The 15375-nt window shown below is 36.2% G+C and overlaps 1 protein-coding gene across 1 annotated transcript in view; it reads right to left on the bottom strand.

Annotated features, from left to right (window-relative positions):
• The window catches only part of CNTN5 (contactin 5), a 310963-nt gene that overhangs the window by 39180 nt on the left and 256408 nt on the right, over positions 1-15375 (bottom strand). The window contains exon 14 of the mRNA XM_058846829.1: positions 8927-9047. Coding sequence (XP_058702812.1) covers positions 8927-9047 — 121 coding nt within the window. The remainder of the gene's footprint in view (positions 1-8926; positions 9048-15375) is intronic.

The raw sequence follows: 15375 nt of genomic DNA on the forward strand, positions 1-15375 counted from the left end.
AAATTTCTGGAAATGTTTTGGTGAAGTCTGTGGGTTAAAGGGCTAATTCTCCATCTGCAGTAATATACTGTCTTCCAGTGTAATAAATCTGTCAGATGATGCACTGAGGAGGGCAAAAGTACAGATCTGAACTCTAGCCCTGATCCTACCTGCTCTTATGTTGGCGGACAGTCCCTATCACAATTCCACAAGCCCAGTGGAATTATGACTTTTCCAACCAGTACTTTGGCACAATTAATGGCTTACTGTGGGCTGGGGCAAATCCTTACAGGTGGTTTTCCAGGCCCATCCTGAGGGACGGGGACTGGGAGTGTAAGTGTGTGAATTGGAACTCTGCTGTACCCACTGGCCTCAGGGAACAGTTCTGTATTATGGACACATTCTGTGAGTCCAAATAATGGGGGTCTGTGTTCAGGGCATCTTCCTGGCCTTTGCTACAGCTCAAAATGTAATTTCAAGGACCAACAAGAATCTGCTGACCTTGTTTATGTTCCATTTAATAATGTGTTTGAAGGCCTTTAAGCCCAAGTACTTGTCTTTAAGTTTTATTGGCAATATCACAACAGAAAGGAGCAGGGTGGCCAACCTAACCAGCAGTTCCTGTGTTATATTTGCTCTGGGTCACTGGAGTTCTGAGGAAACATTACTTCTCAAAAAATAAAGGATAAGAGTGGATTCGTTGCTTAGATTGATAGTTTTTTCAGTCTATAAGATGAATAGCTTTAACCTTTTAATTTTATTTTTAGACCACAAAATGTGTACTCAAACCACAGATTGTAGTCACAAAGACTTTCATCCTCCCTTCACACTACTGGATTGTGTTCTGTTTCATTTCAACATCTTACAGCTTGCAGGTAGATGTTTGACCTCAATGCTCATATAACCTACAGTAGGCATGCACAGTGCATTTGGTTAGCTACCAGGGCATAGTCTTAAAATACATGTTTTATATTATAGGAGGAAGTTGATTTTCATCCCAGTTTTAGACGCTTCTTGCCATGGTTTTCTTTTTTTGTACTAATATTTGTACTGGTCAAAGGATTTTAATTAGCTCTGTGCATACTTATAAGTTTCCAAGGCTGTACAGCATTGATGCAGAGAATTAAGAAGACTGGACCACATATGTTTTTACCCTTAGAAAGTCACCATGTATGTTGACATCCATCACAATAGAAAACACAATTTGAGCAGTAAAAAAGAAAATAAAAGCAAAGAACAGTGAGTAAACTATTACTAAAATAACCAGAAAATAGCTGGCATCTAAATCTACTAAAATCCTTAAGTGTGGATGAATGAGATAGTACCATAAACAAATTTAACTGTATTTATGCTTAGAGAACAGAGGTCTATTTGTAATATAACTGACACCAACACATTATTTTTCCTAAAGTATATTTTATAGTAGATATGTAATATAAAAATATTTGATAAAGTACTTTTATAAAATTATGATATAATAAAATAATTAAGGTTAGAAAATACCTCTAAAAGATCTTAGAAAGTCCAATCATTAACTTTGTCCCATCGTGTTCATCACCAGTTCCTCAACCATGCACTTTTTGAACACTTCCATGATTGGTGATTCCACCAATTCCCTGGGCAGCATATTCCAATACTATCCTTTCAGGGAATAAATTTATTTGCTAATATCTAATCTAAAGCTCTCCAGGTGCAACTTGAGTCCATTTTCTCTCATCCTGATACTTGTTACATAGGAGAAGGGATGGATCCCTGCCTCACTACAGCCTACTTTTAGGTAGTTGTAGAGAGTGATATCCATATATCTAAATCTCTATCACTGTCTCTGCATTTATCTATCATATCTATCTATCTATCTATCTATCTATCTATCTATCTATCTATCTATCTATATATCTATCTATCTATCTCTATCATCTATCTATCTCTATCATCTATCTATCTATCTATCTATCTATCTATCTATCTATCTATCTATCTATCTATCATCAGCCTATCAAAAATATATAAATTATTAAATGGATAGATGTGCTGGAACAATCTTTTATGTGATAGTTGATAAATAAAAGGAAACATGAATAAATAACTTCTATGCATTTTATTTATTTGAAATATTTTCTGTTTTATAAAATGGCACGTTGTTAGTTAGCGCCTCAAATTCAAAACTTGAGCAAACTTGCCTGGCTGATGCATTGCTGTAGTTTCCTGGAAGAGACCTAATGGTCATCTTCTTAGCTACACTCTCCCAGGTTTAGTTACCTTGTACTGTCAACTCTCACTACCTTTGTTTACACTGCAGAAATTCAAACACTGAGTAAGTAACTTTGGGACTGGTAGTCTTTGCTCCTTTGCAAGTAGGTGGAGAAATTTTAAAGAAAGAAAGTTTGGAGCTGACCTCACTTCTCCATGGACTAGCAGTGCATAATGCAGCATCCAGCATCTCTCTGAGTAGTTTGGAACCAATACGAGCTTACTTTTTTGGTTATAATGAATTGTAAAGCAGCTTTTCTTCTTCTTTACAAGTAAGATTTGATGGAATTAATATGAAAACTTAATGTTACTGAAACCAGCAATTTGCTATGAAAAAAAGCTTTCATTTATTAAATAAGCATTAAAATCCTGAAAACTTGGTAGTATTGATTAGACACTGAAGCTTTCACAGATGTAAACCAATCTTTTTGCTTCACAGCTTTGTATTCCTAACTCAGTCATGATGCTTCTAAAAAGCAATGTCATGCATGAAATGAATAACTGAAAAATAACTACTCTAATGTCTGTGATTTCACTATCATCTCGACTAACATGGAGGCTTATATAACAAAAATCACTCTGTTCTAAATGTTTGAAGCACTGCCCCCATCCACAGGTTTTGCACTGATCCTCTAATCTGCAAGAAACTTCTTGGAAATTGCTGCTGAACCAGGACAACTACTCATCTCAGTGCATGTAAAAGGGATCTCTAGCTGTAATTGACTGTAGGAAACCTCATGATGACTTCTGTGAAATCAAGGTAGACTTGTGTACATTGTTACCAACTTCCACCATTTTTCTTTGCTGAGCTACAGACATTTTTCTCTAGCCAGCCCTCCAGACTTGCAGAAGAAAGAGCAAGGAACACACATTAAACAGCTTTGGTAGGACATTTTTCTACTGAAGTCTTTTTTTTTTTTTTTTTTTTTTTTTTCTTGCAGCCTATGGCAAAGCAGTGCTTCAAACGAGTTCATTAGAAACTGTGCATTTTAAGAGAAAAGAGATACTTTTTGCTAAAGTAAATGTAAGAAGTAGCCTTTTGCTCTTATCTATGACTTCTGCTGGTGTTCTTCAAAGCCTCCCAGTCACTGTAGAATAGATTTTGTACCAATGAGTTTAATAAACACAAACTGTAAACAAAATACTGTAGCTAATTGGACCAATTTATGGTAGTAAGGGTCAGCTTTTTCATGGTGTCAACCTCTTTATGATAGAAGTATTTCTTGTTCTAAACATCTTTACAGCAAAACACAGTTGAAGCATGGGACCATTTAGGTATCCTTTGTAGAGAGAACATGAAAGCACAGATAGCTTCTTAGAGAAGATATGATCATTTCAAGACCATAATGGAAAATAAGAATGTAATAAGCCCTTTTTGGAAGTCATGCTTTAAAACACAAATTAATTCACCAAGCAGGCATTGTCTCAAGAAAAGCTGACACATTGCTGGCTACAAGATCACCTGAGACATCTGTGAGAGGCAGGTCTCCTGGCTGGTACTTGGGTGTTTGGCACCCATGTTTGTGATCATATCATTAGTGTCAGAACATGACATGCATATTTATCCTGCATTAGAGCCTTCTGCTTAGGTAATCACTTCTTTGTGAAAAATCAGTACAAAGACAACACAACTGCTGGTGTGCCAATGTTAGGTGGAAAACCAGCCAAGCTGTAGCATTCTGCTGTTCTGTTCCTCTGCTACTTAATATTCACTGCAAGTTGAAGATCTGGGTGGATATCTAAAGGCTGGTAGCCAGAAAATGCACACAACATGGGAAAACTATCCTTGGACTGATGTCAAGGACAGCTTTGACATTCATAAAAGTCGTAAATCACTTCTACTTCTTAAATGGCTCTTGACTTCATGTGCTGAGGAAAACATTTGTTGACTGTGTAATGAGTGTCTATATTCTCCTGTAAACATTCTTGTTTGCATGGTAAACAGGTATTCTGCATTTCCTTGGGTGAGCAAACAACAGAAGACATAAATGAAATTAAATCAGGTAATGACTTGGGTGTCAGGAAAGTAAGTCCACAATGGTGATTTTTGTTGTATTCATTCACTCTAAAACTCTTTGATCATCTGCCATACAGAATTTCTGTCATGGGATTGCAGTTAAGGTACTGCATTTGTGCAGGCCTGGTGCCAGAATAGTTACCAGCTTCTGTGAAAAGCTGTTTCCTCTTCTAGATGTCCTTGAGATGTATCAGTCTACATATTTTCTGCTGTTATGGGCTCTCATGACTGTCTTACAGAAAATATTGCAGAAAATTTACCACATCATTGCTCCAATGGAGGGCAACCTGGTTCGGGGGGTGGTATGTCTGTTATTTAGCTTTTATAAAGCTATTTAGCTTTTCCCTTTCCAATAAACAGTTCAGTGTATTGGCTTAAGCCATTGTCAGAAGTTCACCTGAGGGAACCTCAGTTTATTTCTAGAGCAGGAGTCAATTCAATGAAAGAAGAAAATATTTGGGTTACTGGAAATGTCCTAAATTGTGCCCTACACATGCAGGCGCTCATTTGTTTGTCACCTGATTTCTGTCCTCTTGGCTCCTCTGACTTAAAAAAAGGCTTGAACATATCTTGATCCCACCTAACAGCCACCTGCAGGTATAGCATGCTTTTAAGAAGAAAGTATGATTTTAAGTTGTGGTCTGAGACAGATGAAAAGGGTTATCCTACCTCATAGATGAGCACTGAAGCTGCTGAGCTAAGTTCAAAGTGATTGACATTTCCTTTTCTGCCTTAAATCAGTTCTGGCCTTTGATCTGAATCTTCTCTCATCCTCCCCACATTCAGAGAGTAAAGGACTCTCTGGGGATCTCTACTGAATCAATGTGTGTATCTAGAGGGGATGGTGGTTCTCAGATGAATAAAAGAAAATGAATTTTTTATTTAGGCACCTAATAATAAAAACAACCTGTGATGATGAATTACAGAGAATTTTGTAGAGCTGTATTTTGGAGAGGAAATGCATTTTTCAAGTTAGATATTAGGTTGCCCAAATGATGATGCCAGGTATATCAGGTTAACCTTGAAGGTCAGTGTTGACCAGCATGAGACTACCAAAATACTTCTCACTCACAACCCACTCCAAGAATAACATGCAAGACGTTCAATTTGGAAAGCTAATGTACTGCCTGACAGGTCCAGCCAGTGGCAGAACATCTCTTCCAAATGAAACCCATATTACTGGCAGAATTAGGAAAGAAAAGTGCTAGGGACCATTAAAAAGTTTTTCTAACTCTAATATAAATAGTTTAATCACATTTTCAAGCACTTAGAGAAGTATTTGGAGGGTTTATTTGAGTAGTTAATGATGATGGGACTTGAATCCTGATTTTGTCTAACCATGAGATAGAATATCTTTTTATATATACTTTTGAAATGTTCCAGAAAGAGATTCACTAGGTCACAATCATTATTGGAAAAACTTTATATATGTTTTTCACTGCATATTACCTAAATTCAGGACCTGTGAGGTAATGAATTTGAAAATTTAAATTTTGAATTTAAAAAAGGTATAATACATTATAGAAAGCTGCAGAATAGAAACTTGTGCTCTCTTTATTTCCTTTGTTTTTCACACACACAAACACACACACACATATGCAGTAAATTCAGGAATTTTCTTGCATTGTTAATTACCTTATATGAGTAATTAGGCTCAAAGAAATTGAGATTTACTTGGCACTGCACATTGTCTATGTTCTTCATATTGTCTTTCATTGGTGATATTTTTGGAATTTAACTTTCATTGTATAATACAGAGCAAAGAAGAACAAGGGCAAAAATAGTGACATTGCCTGACATATATTCAAGGGAACTTCCAGTAGATCAAGTAATAAAAATTGTTTCAGTATAGATAAATATTGTTTAAGGATACTCTGTTTTCTCCACAATAAATGATACTGAGATATTGCACTTCCTTGAAAATACAGTGGTGAATGTCTGTCTGTTAAAGATCAGAATGTTAATTTCCAGAAACAGGAGTCTGCAAAGTTTGTTTCTGCATCCTCCATCTGACGAGGCTGCAGTGAGGTATAGTTCTCTTCCAAGTCACTTACAATTAAGTTCTGACAAAAAGTCCTTTGACTTAAAAATAGTGAACCAGTTGAATGCATACTTCAGTTTAAATTTAATCAATTTCTTAGTGGCAGTAATTCTGATATTCATGAATATCTAAAAGAGGGGGAATGAGATTATTTTAATTTAATTTATTCTCTATGTCCAATTTATTTCATGTAGAAACATTGTAAGAAGAACAAATTTTCAAGAAAAAATTACAATGATTTATTAAAATACCATGTGAAGCCTACAATAAAAGTAATGAATGAAATGAAGTTATATGCTGCTATAATATTATCAGTATTATCACTGGCATTTTCTGCAGAGGCAAAAGGAGAGAAAGTAAGGTCAGAGTAAGGGTGTGCAGTAGCTTTGCTTGTATCAATACATATAAGAGCTCATAACAAAGATTCTGCTATCTCAGTTTGACTATGGGCTGTAGCATTTAAAAGAAAGGGATGTTTTGTAATATGCATAAAATGCTATTATTTTAACTATAAACTGTACTGGAAAAAAAGAATAATATGTCTTTGGATTACAAACTTTACTGCATGAGTTGCTTCATAGAAGATGACTTCCTTTGTCAGGTGGAATTCTTCAGAGTTAACTGAAATATTTACTGAAACATCTGTTTCTGCTGGTATCTTCTCCTAAGCAATGTCCAGTATCAGCGGCAGCTAAACATAAAGAAGTTTGAAAGGTGCTGCAATTTGGGATCATCGGTGTCAAACTGCACAGCACTGAGTGCAGTCTACAGACTGAGATAGGGGAGAAAAAAAAAATTAGAGATACTGAAATGAAAATGAGGTTCCTGTAAAAGTATAAGGAGACATAGATTAGATTCTCATAAATATTTTTGATTTTTGCAGTGTTGACATTTGTAAGGATTAGTCATTCACAATTCTACACTGAACGTGCTTTAAACATTTTCAGCAATACAAAACAAAATTTCTTGCACTATATGAAAATTATCCAATTATCGAAAAAAGAAAAGGAGAAAATTGTAAGCAAAGTATATTTGCATTCAAATTCCACTACAAAGCATTTATAGCTTTTACTTCAATAGCATGCTACATGGTGATGAGACTCATATAAATGCATCCTGATACTTGTTACAGTGCCTTTTTAAAATTTAATCTCAGACCTCTTCCTCAGAGAAGAATTTAATTTCTACAGGAAATTCAATAAACTAATTTATATAACCAGTATTCTTTGAAATAATTTTGTAATCAGTCTATCCTAGACAATAACTAAGACCTTTTTGTCACAAAAGTCCAATTTAAACTTGAGATTGCCTTGCCTATCCACAGAGCCTTCGTCTCCTGTCTGAGACAGACAAAGGTAACACAAAAGGCCTTGCACAACCCAGAAGGATGAATCAGATTTCATAAGGCAGCTAAAATGGTATTACATGGCGAGTCAACTGAATACAACTATCCCAATAGTGCCATAGCTCATAGAAATCTGACAGTCCTCAAAGTGTCTTTGTGGAAATATTTAACTATTACTTTCATGAAAATGTGAAGAGTCCTGCAGTCAGCCAGGAACATTCTTAATAGTTTAAAATATATATTTACCATAAAAGGGGAGGATAGGAACACATCAAGTCTAAAGACATTGTGGAATGCGGTAAAAAAAAATATTTTTGAAAGATTATAATACCAAAATAATTTTGATTTTTTTTTTTATGTGGAGATTTTCAAATGTTAATAACATATTGACCTTTCATATATATTTCAAAAATGTAACATCCACAGTAAGGCTACCCAGCTGTGCTACCTCTCAGGGATCCATCTCTCTTGGTGTTGCAGGACCCACCAGTCGTTATGCCAGTAAGTGAACTGCAAATCCTCAGACCCCCTCAGGCACTGAACACACGTGTGTGTATGCACACACACACACACAAGTAATGCGGAATGCAGAAACACGCTGCTTAATGGAAGGCACAGATGGTGCTGGTGCCCTGCTTTACTGTGAACTAGTTGGCATCCTCAGTATGATCTGGGATTCTTCAGGAAAAGGATTCTGTTCCTGTGCATAATCAGGAATGTTCAATGACAGGTGAGACAATTTAACATTATAGGACTGGGCATAAAGGTACAGTAATCAATTGGCAGTAGCAATTCCAAAAAAACCAAATTCTTGTCATATAATGGGGCTTCTGTTTCATTGTTCATATCTATGATTTTACAAAAGGCTGCATGGGCACCCCTCTTAGGAAATGAATGAATGTTCCTAAACTGCTAAAGCTGAAAGAATGGCTTGACCGAAAGATGAAAGGCAAACCATCACATAAAATAACAAAGAACCCATTATAACTACCTCACACAGGTCTGTAAAGGCTAATTGTCTGCATTTTAGCTAATTTGGTATACCTTTTGTGCTGTTACCTCTCTTAAAGCTGTCTATTAACCTCTAATTGTCTTTTGTTTCTCTTTGCAGGTCAGCTTATGGTGAAACTGCTTTCAATGACAGCAGGTTGGTTAATCACTAATGTCTTCAATAACAAAAAGTCTGAGGACCAGAGCGTGGCAGAGACGTCCCTGAAGCTCACTTATTTAAAAGTCCCTGGTACAACTGTGTGTGGCGATTGTATTCTCAGGGGGGAACCACAAGCGTACTCACCCCTCACAAGCAGCTCTGTCTCATCTGACACGGTGTCCGCTGCTGTCTGGACCCTGCAGCCGTATCTCCCAGCGTGCATCAGCAGGATGTTCCTGATCATTAAATCTGCAGAGGACGCTTGCTGAAACAGGGATGGAGTGCCAGTTTAAAACTCAGTAAATCTGTGTTCAAGGTAGTTCACAAGGGTGTTGTACAGTTTGAGAAACTCTTGAATGCAGCTTTCATCTTACAAAATGTATGTGTCCTAATACCCTCTTGTGAGGATTATCAGAACAGTGCATTTATACAATTATTAATAGGGATTAAAGAAGAGCATTTCAGGTTTTTAATAACTTTGACTTTGCTTAAAGCACATTGCGTATATTTGCATGTTCATGGGGAATTATTCCAACTAGCACAAAGAAATTCATTAAGGAGATGAACAGAAATATTTCGGATGCTATCCATGGTATTAAAAAAAGTCCTCTTAGAAATTAAGAACTTTCTTCCTCTCCCTCTTTACTGCAATGCAGTGACATATGAAATATGTCTTGCTACTGTGCTAAAATTAAGATAACTTGAAAGATAATATTGATTTTCATTAATATAGAGGAAGTTAATGCTAAATATGATTGAGAAAATACGATCATATTCTCATCCTTCCTGATGAAATCCATATGTATTTAAATCTGAAAAGTTCAAAATATATATAGAGAGTATAAAGAGAGAACCAGTTCAAATTTTTATTTTTTAGAATTCTAGCCAACAGTCATTACAATTCCCCAAAGTTCATTTTAAGAAACATTAAATGAGTTTAGGTATTTCCCTTCTCAGATTTGGTCTGCTTTGTTAACCAAACAAACACTGACAGTCTTTCCTTGAACTATATATTTCTGTCCCATGAAGTGGTTCTAATCTGAGTAATTTTGATCCTGAGTGAATAGAATTGTACCCTGCATTCAAAATAAAATCTTATTAGGGGTGTGTTGATACTTCTCTAGTTGTGCTGGAAATCTGTCACTGAATTCACCTAGAATCATATTTTCTTGTTTTTGGCACATACTTATCCTGTGCTCATGTAGACACACTCAGATCTTTATCCTTATTCATTAGCAAGTTATGAGCTCCTGCTTTATAACCAGTTGTTCAAATGTGCATGACCTTGTGCTTTGTAGGACTGCATTTCTCGTCTGTTCCCATCTGTTATTTTCATCATCTGCTGTATTGGTAAGATGTCCAATTTTGTACCATACTATCGTCATTTGCATACTTCTTTCTTTTATGCCAAGGTCATTAATGACAAGATGAAATAGGATTCATTTCAAGATCCCATCTTCTATAATTTAGGGAGTTTTTTTTGTTGTTTTTTTTTTTTTAGGCAGAAGAGTTCTTTTGCAGCACATCTTGGCACACTTCTTCAGTCAATCTTCTCTTCATTTACATTTTTTGAACTAACTTGTAATATTCCATGTAGCATCAAGGCAAAATCTTTACCAAAGGATATTCAAATGCAAAGAAGAAAAAGAGAGGTGGAGACATCAAGGCTGCCTCTGAGGCCAAAATGAGTATGGGCATGATCTATAGCTTAATAACCCTGTAGATCTAAGAGCATGATTGCTGTGGGAGTGTTTTGCCTTCTGAAGTGGCCTAGGTAATAATGTTGCTGAAGGGAAGATACCCAGACCAGTCAGGCCATAATGCAATTCTGATATTCTTGCTCTGCCATATGAGAAATCACAGCAGTGGAAAAGGATAGCTCAGTACTCTACAGCTCAAAATGCAAAAGAAGAGCACACACTACTACCAGGAGTCAAATTCAGGATAGACATTTTTTTATGTTGTATAACAATAGCATTTACTAGCTATTGAAATGGGTTGCTCAAGATCATTAGCGGTCTTGGTACAAAGCTTTAGTTATTAAAAGACAAAGACCAGAATCAGTCCACATTTGTCCTCTCTTGAGGGTAATTTACATCTAATGTGTGTTTTGTTGTTAAGTGTGAGGAATAGCATAATGGATAACAACTATCTGAATTACAGCAAAATTTTGGGTGTCAGTCTAACTTCCAGAGGGTTCATGAATGTGTAAATCCTAATATTATTATCAGGAAAAATATATGTATTTCATCTGCACACCTGTGTAACTGGGCAGACAAGCAGCAATTGAAAGAATCATTGCTGTAAGTGAAGAGCAGTGCAGTACAATAGATCTCCATAGAACACTTTTATTACAACATAACAGGGTGTGCAGCCAGCATTCCTGAGGTTGTGTGAGTGGATTAAACTCACACTGTGTTTAATACAGATAGGTATATGCTCAGACACTGGATTCTTGATCATAATCAAGAAAACAATGATGCATTTTATCTTCCATTTAGATAAGCAGGAGATATGTTTGACCAGGGACTCTAAAAATATACTGCATTACTGCTGTTCAGTGGCATTTATAAAGTGGTCTTCATTAATTTTACAGATTCTTCTAAGTCTTAGAAGACAAATTACTTGTTGATTAATCTATCCTGTAATGAGGGTATCTAGGCCACGAAAAGGTCTGGGGGAGGTTAAACTGATGTGCTTGGTCTTTAAGTCTTAATTTCTGTACCTTGTCATTGTAGTTGCTACTTACACTTGAACAATTACAATCCAATTTTAAAAAGCCTGCTAAGTGGGAATGCAGCAGAGAGTTCATTAAGAAAAGTATCTATGGTCAGAAACCATAAAGAACCATAAAGTTCTTTTAGACTTCTGTCAGTGAAAAAAGATGTGATGCTTCAGCAAAGCATACCCATTCACTTCTCCTTGGGAGAAGACAAAAACTGGGTGATAAGGATGCAAAAAGTGTAGGAATGTCTCTGTCACCTGGGCTAACATGATTTAGGACAGCCTGGTGTGTCAGCAACCTTGTGGTCTCAATTTTATTCAAATCTGAAGTTAGCGGCATTTAAATTTCTTTGTCTAGGTCTAAATTTTGATGCTATTAAGTGTATGTGTTTAAAAGCTGCCTTTTATTTCACTGTTTTTGTACTCTTTCATGACAGGGAATATTTTTCAAGAAGTGTGTTATTTCAAAGTAACATTTCATTAGAAAAATCCATATTCCTTGGTGTTCTGAGGATCATGTATTATCCATTTAACTGAGTATTAGTACCTTAATCTCAGTATAAACTTCTACTTGTAGAAGTATAGTGTAGATATTATAGTGTAGATAGTATAGTGTCGATTGTATTTTACTGAAGTTAAAACTTAAAAGAAAATATAACAAAACTGATACATTCAACAACCAACTTTTATTGATTTTCAGGAAAGTAAAGAGTAACCTTCAAGGTTAGTATCAGCTACAGACCTGCTGTACACTGCTGATCTTCATTAAGTAGCAAATAAATAATAATAGAGCTCAGAATGCTGTCTATCATGACAAATGTTTCTCTCCAGGACTACAAATTATTGCACTATTCATATTATGCTCCCAAACATCCCAGTCATCTAGTTCTGGGCAACTTCTGGGCAACTGCTGAATGATGTGTCAAGCTACGGCTCCCTGCTTCAGTGTGGCATGTTGTCTGAGGTCATGGTCATGCCTGCGAGGTATCTAATTAGCTTTACATGTAAAGTATTGCTTGAAACTATTTTTTTTTTTTTTTCAAAAATTGGTGCCACCTATGCATTAGCATTTGCTTTTCATGAGGAAATAATTCCCCAAATTCAAAAAGGTTCCAAGGAGCATACAGCATGCACAGCTTACTCAGTAATAATGACATCATTGTATTTGTCTTTTGCACCCATTGTCCTAATGTTGGAGAGTTTGCAGAAACAAACAAACAAACAAAAAGAAATTTTCAGAGAATTTACTGTTGGGGAATTAATACTTCTTCAGCCATCTCAAACACCCACGGAGAGGAACTCGTGTGTGGATTTTTTTTCTCTTTCCAACTCAGAAATCTTAAGACGACGCTGTGGGAGCCTGGACTGATACAAGTTAATTACTCAAACAATCAATCACTTAACTGCCCGAATGCAGAAGGTGTGCACACCATCACCAGAGGCTACTGCTGGGTGTTGGATAAGGAAAGAGGCTGACAAGAAACAGATCCTGTAAATTGGGGTCCTCCTTTTTATCCTGACAAAGTCCTTACAGCAGGGACTAGCTGTGGAAATTCCCTTCCAAAGAAGTAGCAGGACATTCACACACAGCCTGGAGGAATTCACCCCTTCTGATGGGTCATAATTGACTCAGTTTCACTGATATAAGAGGCAGCTGTGATGTCTTAGTCTTAGAATGTGTCATTAACCATCAGACTCCCGAAGTGTCCCATGATCCAAAGAATTACATTATCCAGTGCAAAATTCCGTGTCCCAGGGGAAGTACTTGGGCATGCCCACCCAGACATCAGTAAATATAAACCCAGTGGATTTTACGTTTGATTTTATGAGCCCCTCATGGCTCAAACAGTGACAAGCACTTTGACTAGACTGACTCAATGGGACCCCCACCATTGAGAAGACCAGAAGAGAACCAAAATAATCCAGGCAGTGGTGACATATTTTCTGTCATTCTCTTTCTCTCCCCGCCTATACTTTCTTTTCCTGTTTCTCTCTCTCTCTCCCGCTCTCTGCCTCACTTTTGCTGTTAAATAAAAATCCATACTAATGACTGTGACATATGGTCTTGTTTGCACCTTAATTTGGTTAAAGACATTTCTCTAATTTTAATAACCGGATCTTAACAGTTGTGAGTTGCTTTGCAATAAACAACTTTTACATACGTTTCTTCCCTCAAATGAAGAGAATTAAAATTCTTTTTCTCCTTCTTAAAATTATTCATGAGAATTTGTCCTGAAAAAGTTGCTAGGAAACCTCTCTGTTAATCTGTCCATTCATTTGCTGAGTTTTTATCTGTAAACCAAGGTGGTCCTTTCAGTGTATCCAACCTTCTCTTCAGAAGACTTTGAACAGGAACAATTTCTAATCTGCCTGCATTTGAAATGGAGCTCACAGTTACACCCTAGAGCACTCTCTTAACATTTAGTAAGTCTTTTGTTCCCTTCTCCCTATCTCTTCCATGAAAGAATTACACTTGGGTTGATTATTACATAATTTATCACATATGCTCAAACTACAGAATCATATGTGGAAAATATATATCTGAAATACCATTATTTTGTGGTTGTTTCAAACCCAGCTTTCATTTAATCTGCTTCTAATGCTGCTCATTTTCCACATTCATTGTCATACTTCCCTTCTGCACTCCAACTGCAGTGCTTTGAATGTAGCTCTGATTTATCTTGGAAAGAGGGACAAAAAGCCAAAGAAGTTCACAATACTGGGTAGTCGGTGGAGATGACATGTTGACCCACAGCTCTCAACTTCTGCACTGCAAGGGCTCGGGGACTGCCTATTACTGTGCAGAGGAGCCAGGCAAGGAACTCAGCCTGGACAACATGTGGTGAAAACTGCCTCTTTGCCTGGGAAGAATGTGTCTAAAATAGGTAATGAGAATATTACAAATGATCGCGATTCAACAAAAGCTTAAATCAAATGGAAGAAAAGAATAGGAAAACACTGACTGCCATTGCAGGAAAACTTTTATGATGAAAGCCAAAGTGGAGTTTGGGCCACCTCTTTACTATGACTACAGGGGTTTATCAAGGTCTGCTGCCTGATCTAAATCTCTTGACAGTGAGAGGAGAATGCTTTCCTACAAAGTGGTTTTTATACAGAAGAGAGTACTTGGGGATGTACTAAAAGCCTAAAAATATTCTATTCTGTTTAAGCTGAGAACAATAAAACAATGCTGTGTCGAATAAAAAGGACTGAGATTTGATCCTAAACAAGAACGACCTGGGTTGTTACTGATAGCTTTTTCAATTTAAATAATCATTTAAAATATATGGGTATTTTTACATATAATAGATTAGGTAAATTTCTGACTCATATACTACTTCATTTAGCAAAATAACCTTTATTAATGAAATTCAGTTAGATTAGATTGAAAAAAATATTTCATACTTGATTTTTGCTTTATTTGAATGGCAATGGAGTTTTTTGGGGGTTTTTTTTGGTGAGTTTATCTGAAGTAAACTAATGATTGTACAAAACAACCTTACGGCAGTGTGATCCTTGTACCATCAACAGTAAGTGAGAACCATTAATACAATAAATTTCTTTTAAATAATGCTGACAATTTATATGTACATTGTGATGGATTGCTGGCTTCAAGCCAAATTCCGTCCATATTGTATTTAGGTCTATTTAAGTACCATTTCATACAAATTCTCAGGTTTGAACATATCAACTACATCTGTCTACTGCTTGTGATGTTTACAAATTGCGAGTATTTAATCTTCTAAGAAGCAGCAGATTTCTTGGTTGATATATTGATAATGGAAAATTATATTTTGAGCTCTGTCTTTTAACCATAAAAGCACATTTGGAACAAAGAAGATGAAATCATTGTTATCAATTTTGTTGTG

This window comes from Poecile atricapillus, chromosome 1 (genome assembly GCF_030490865.1).
Source record: "Poecile atricapillus isolate bPoeAtr1 chromosome 1, bPoeAtr1.hap1, whole genome shotgun sequence".
NCBI lineage: Eukaryota > Metazoa > Chordata > Aves > Passeriformes > Paridae > Poecile > Poecile atricapillus.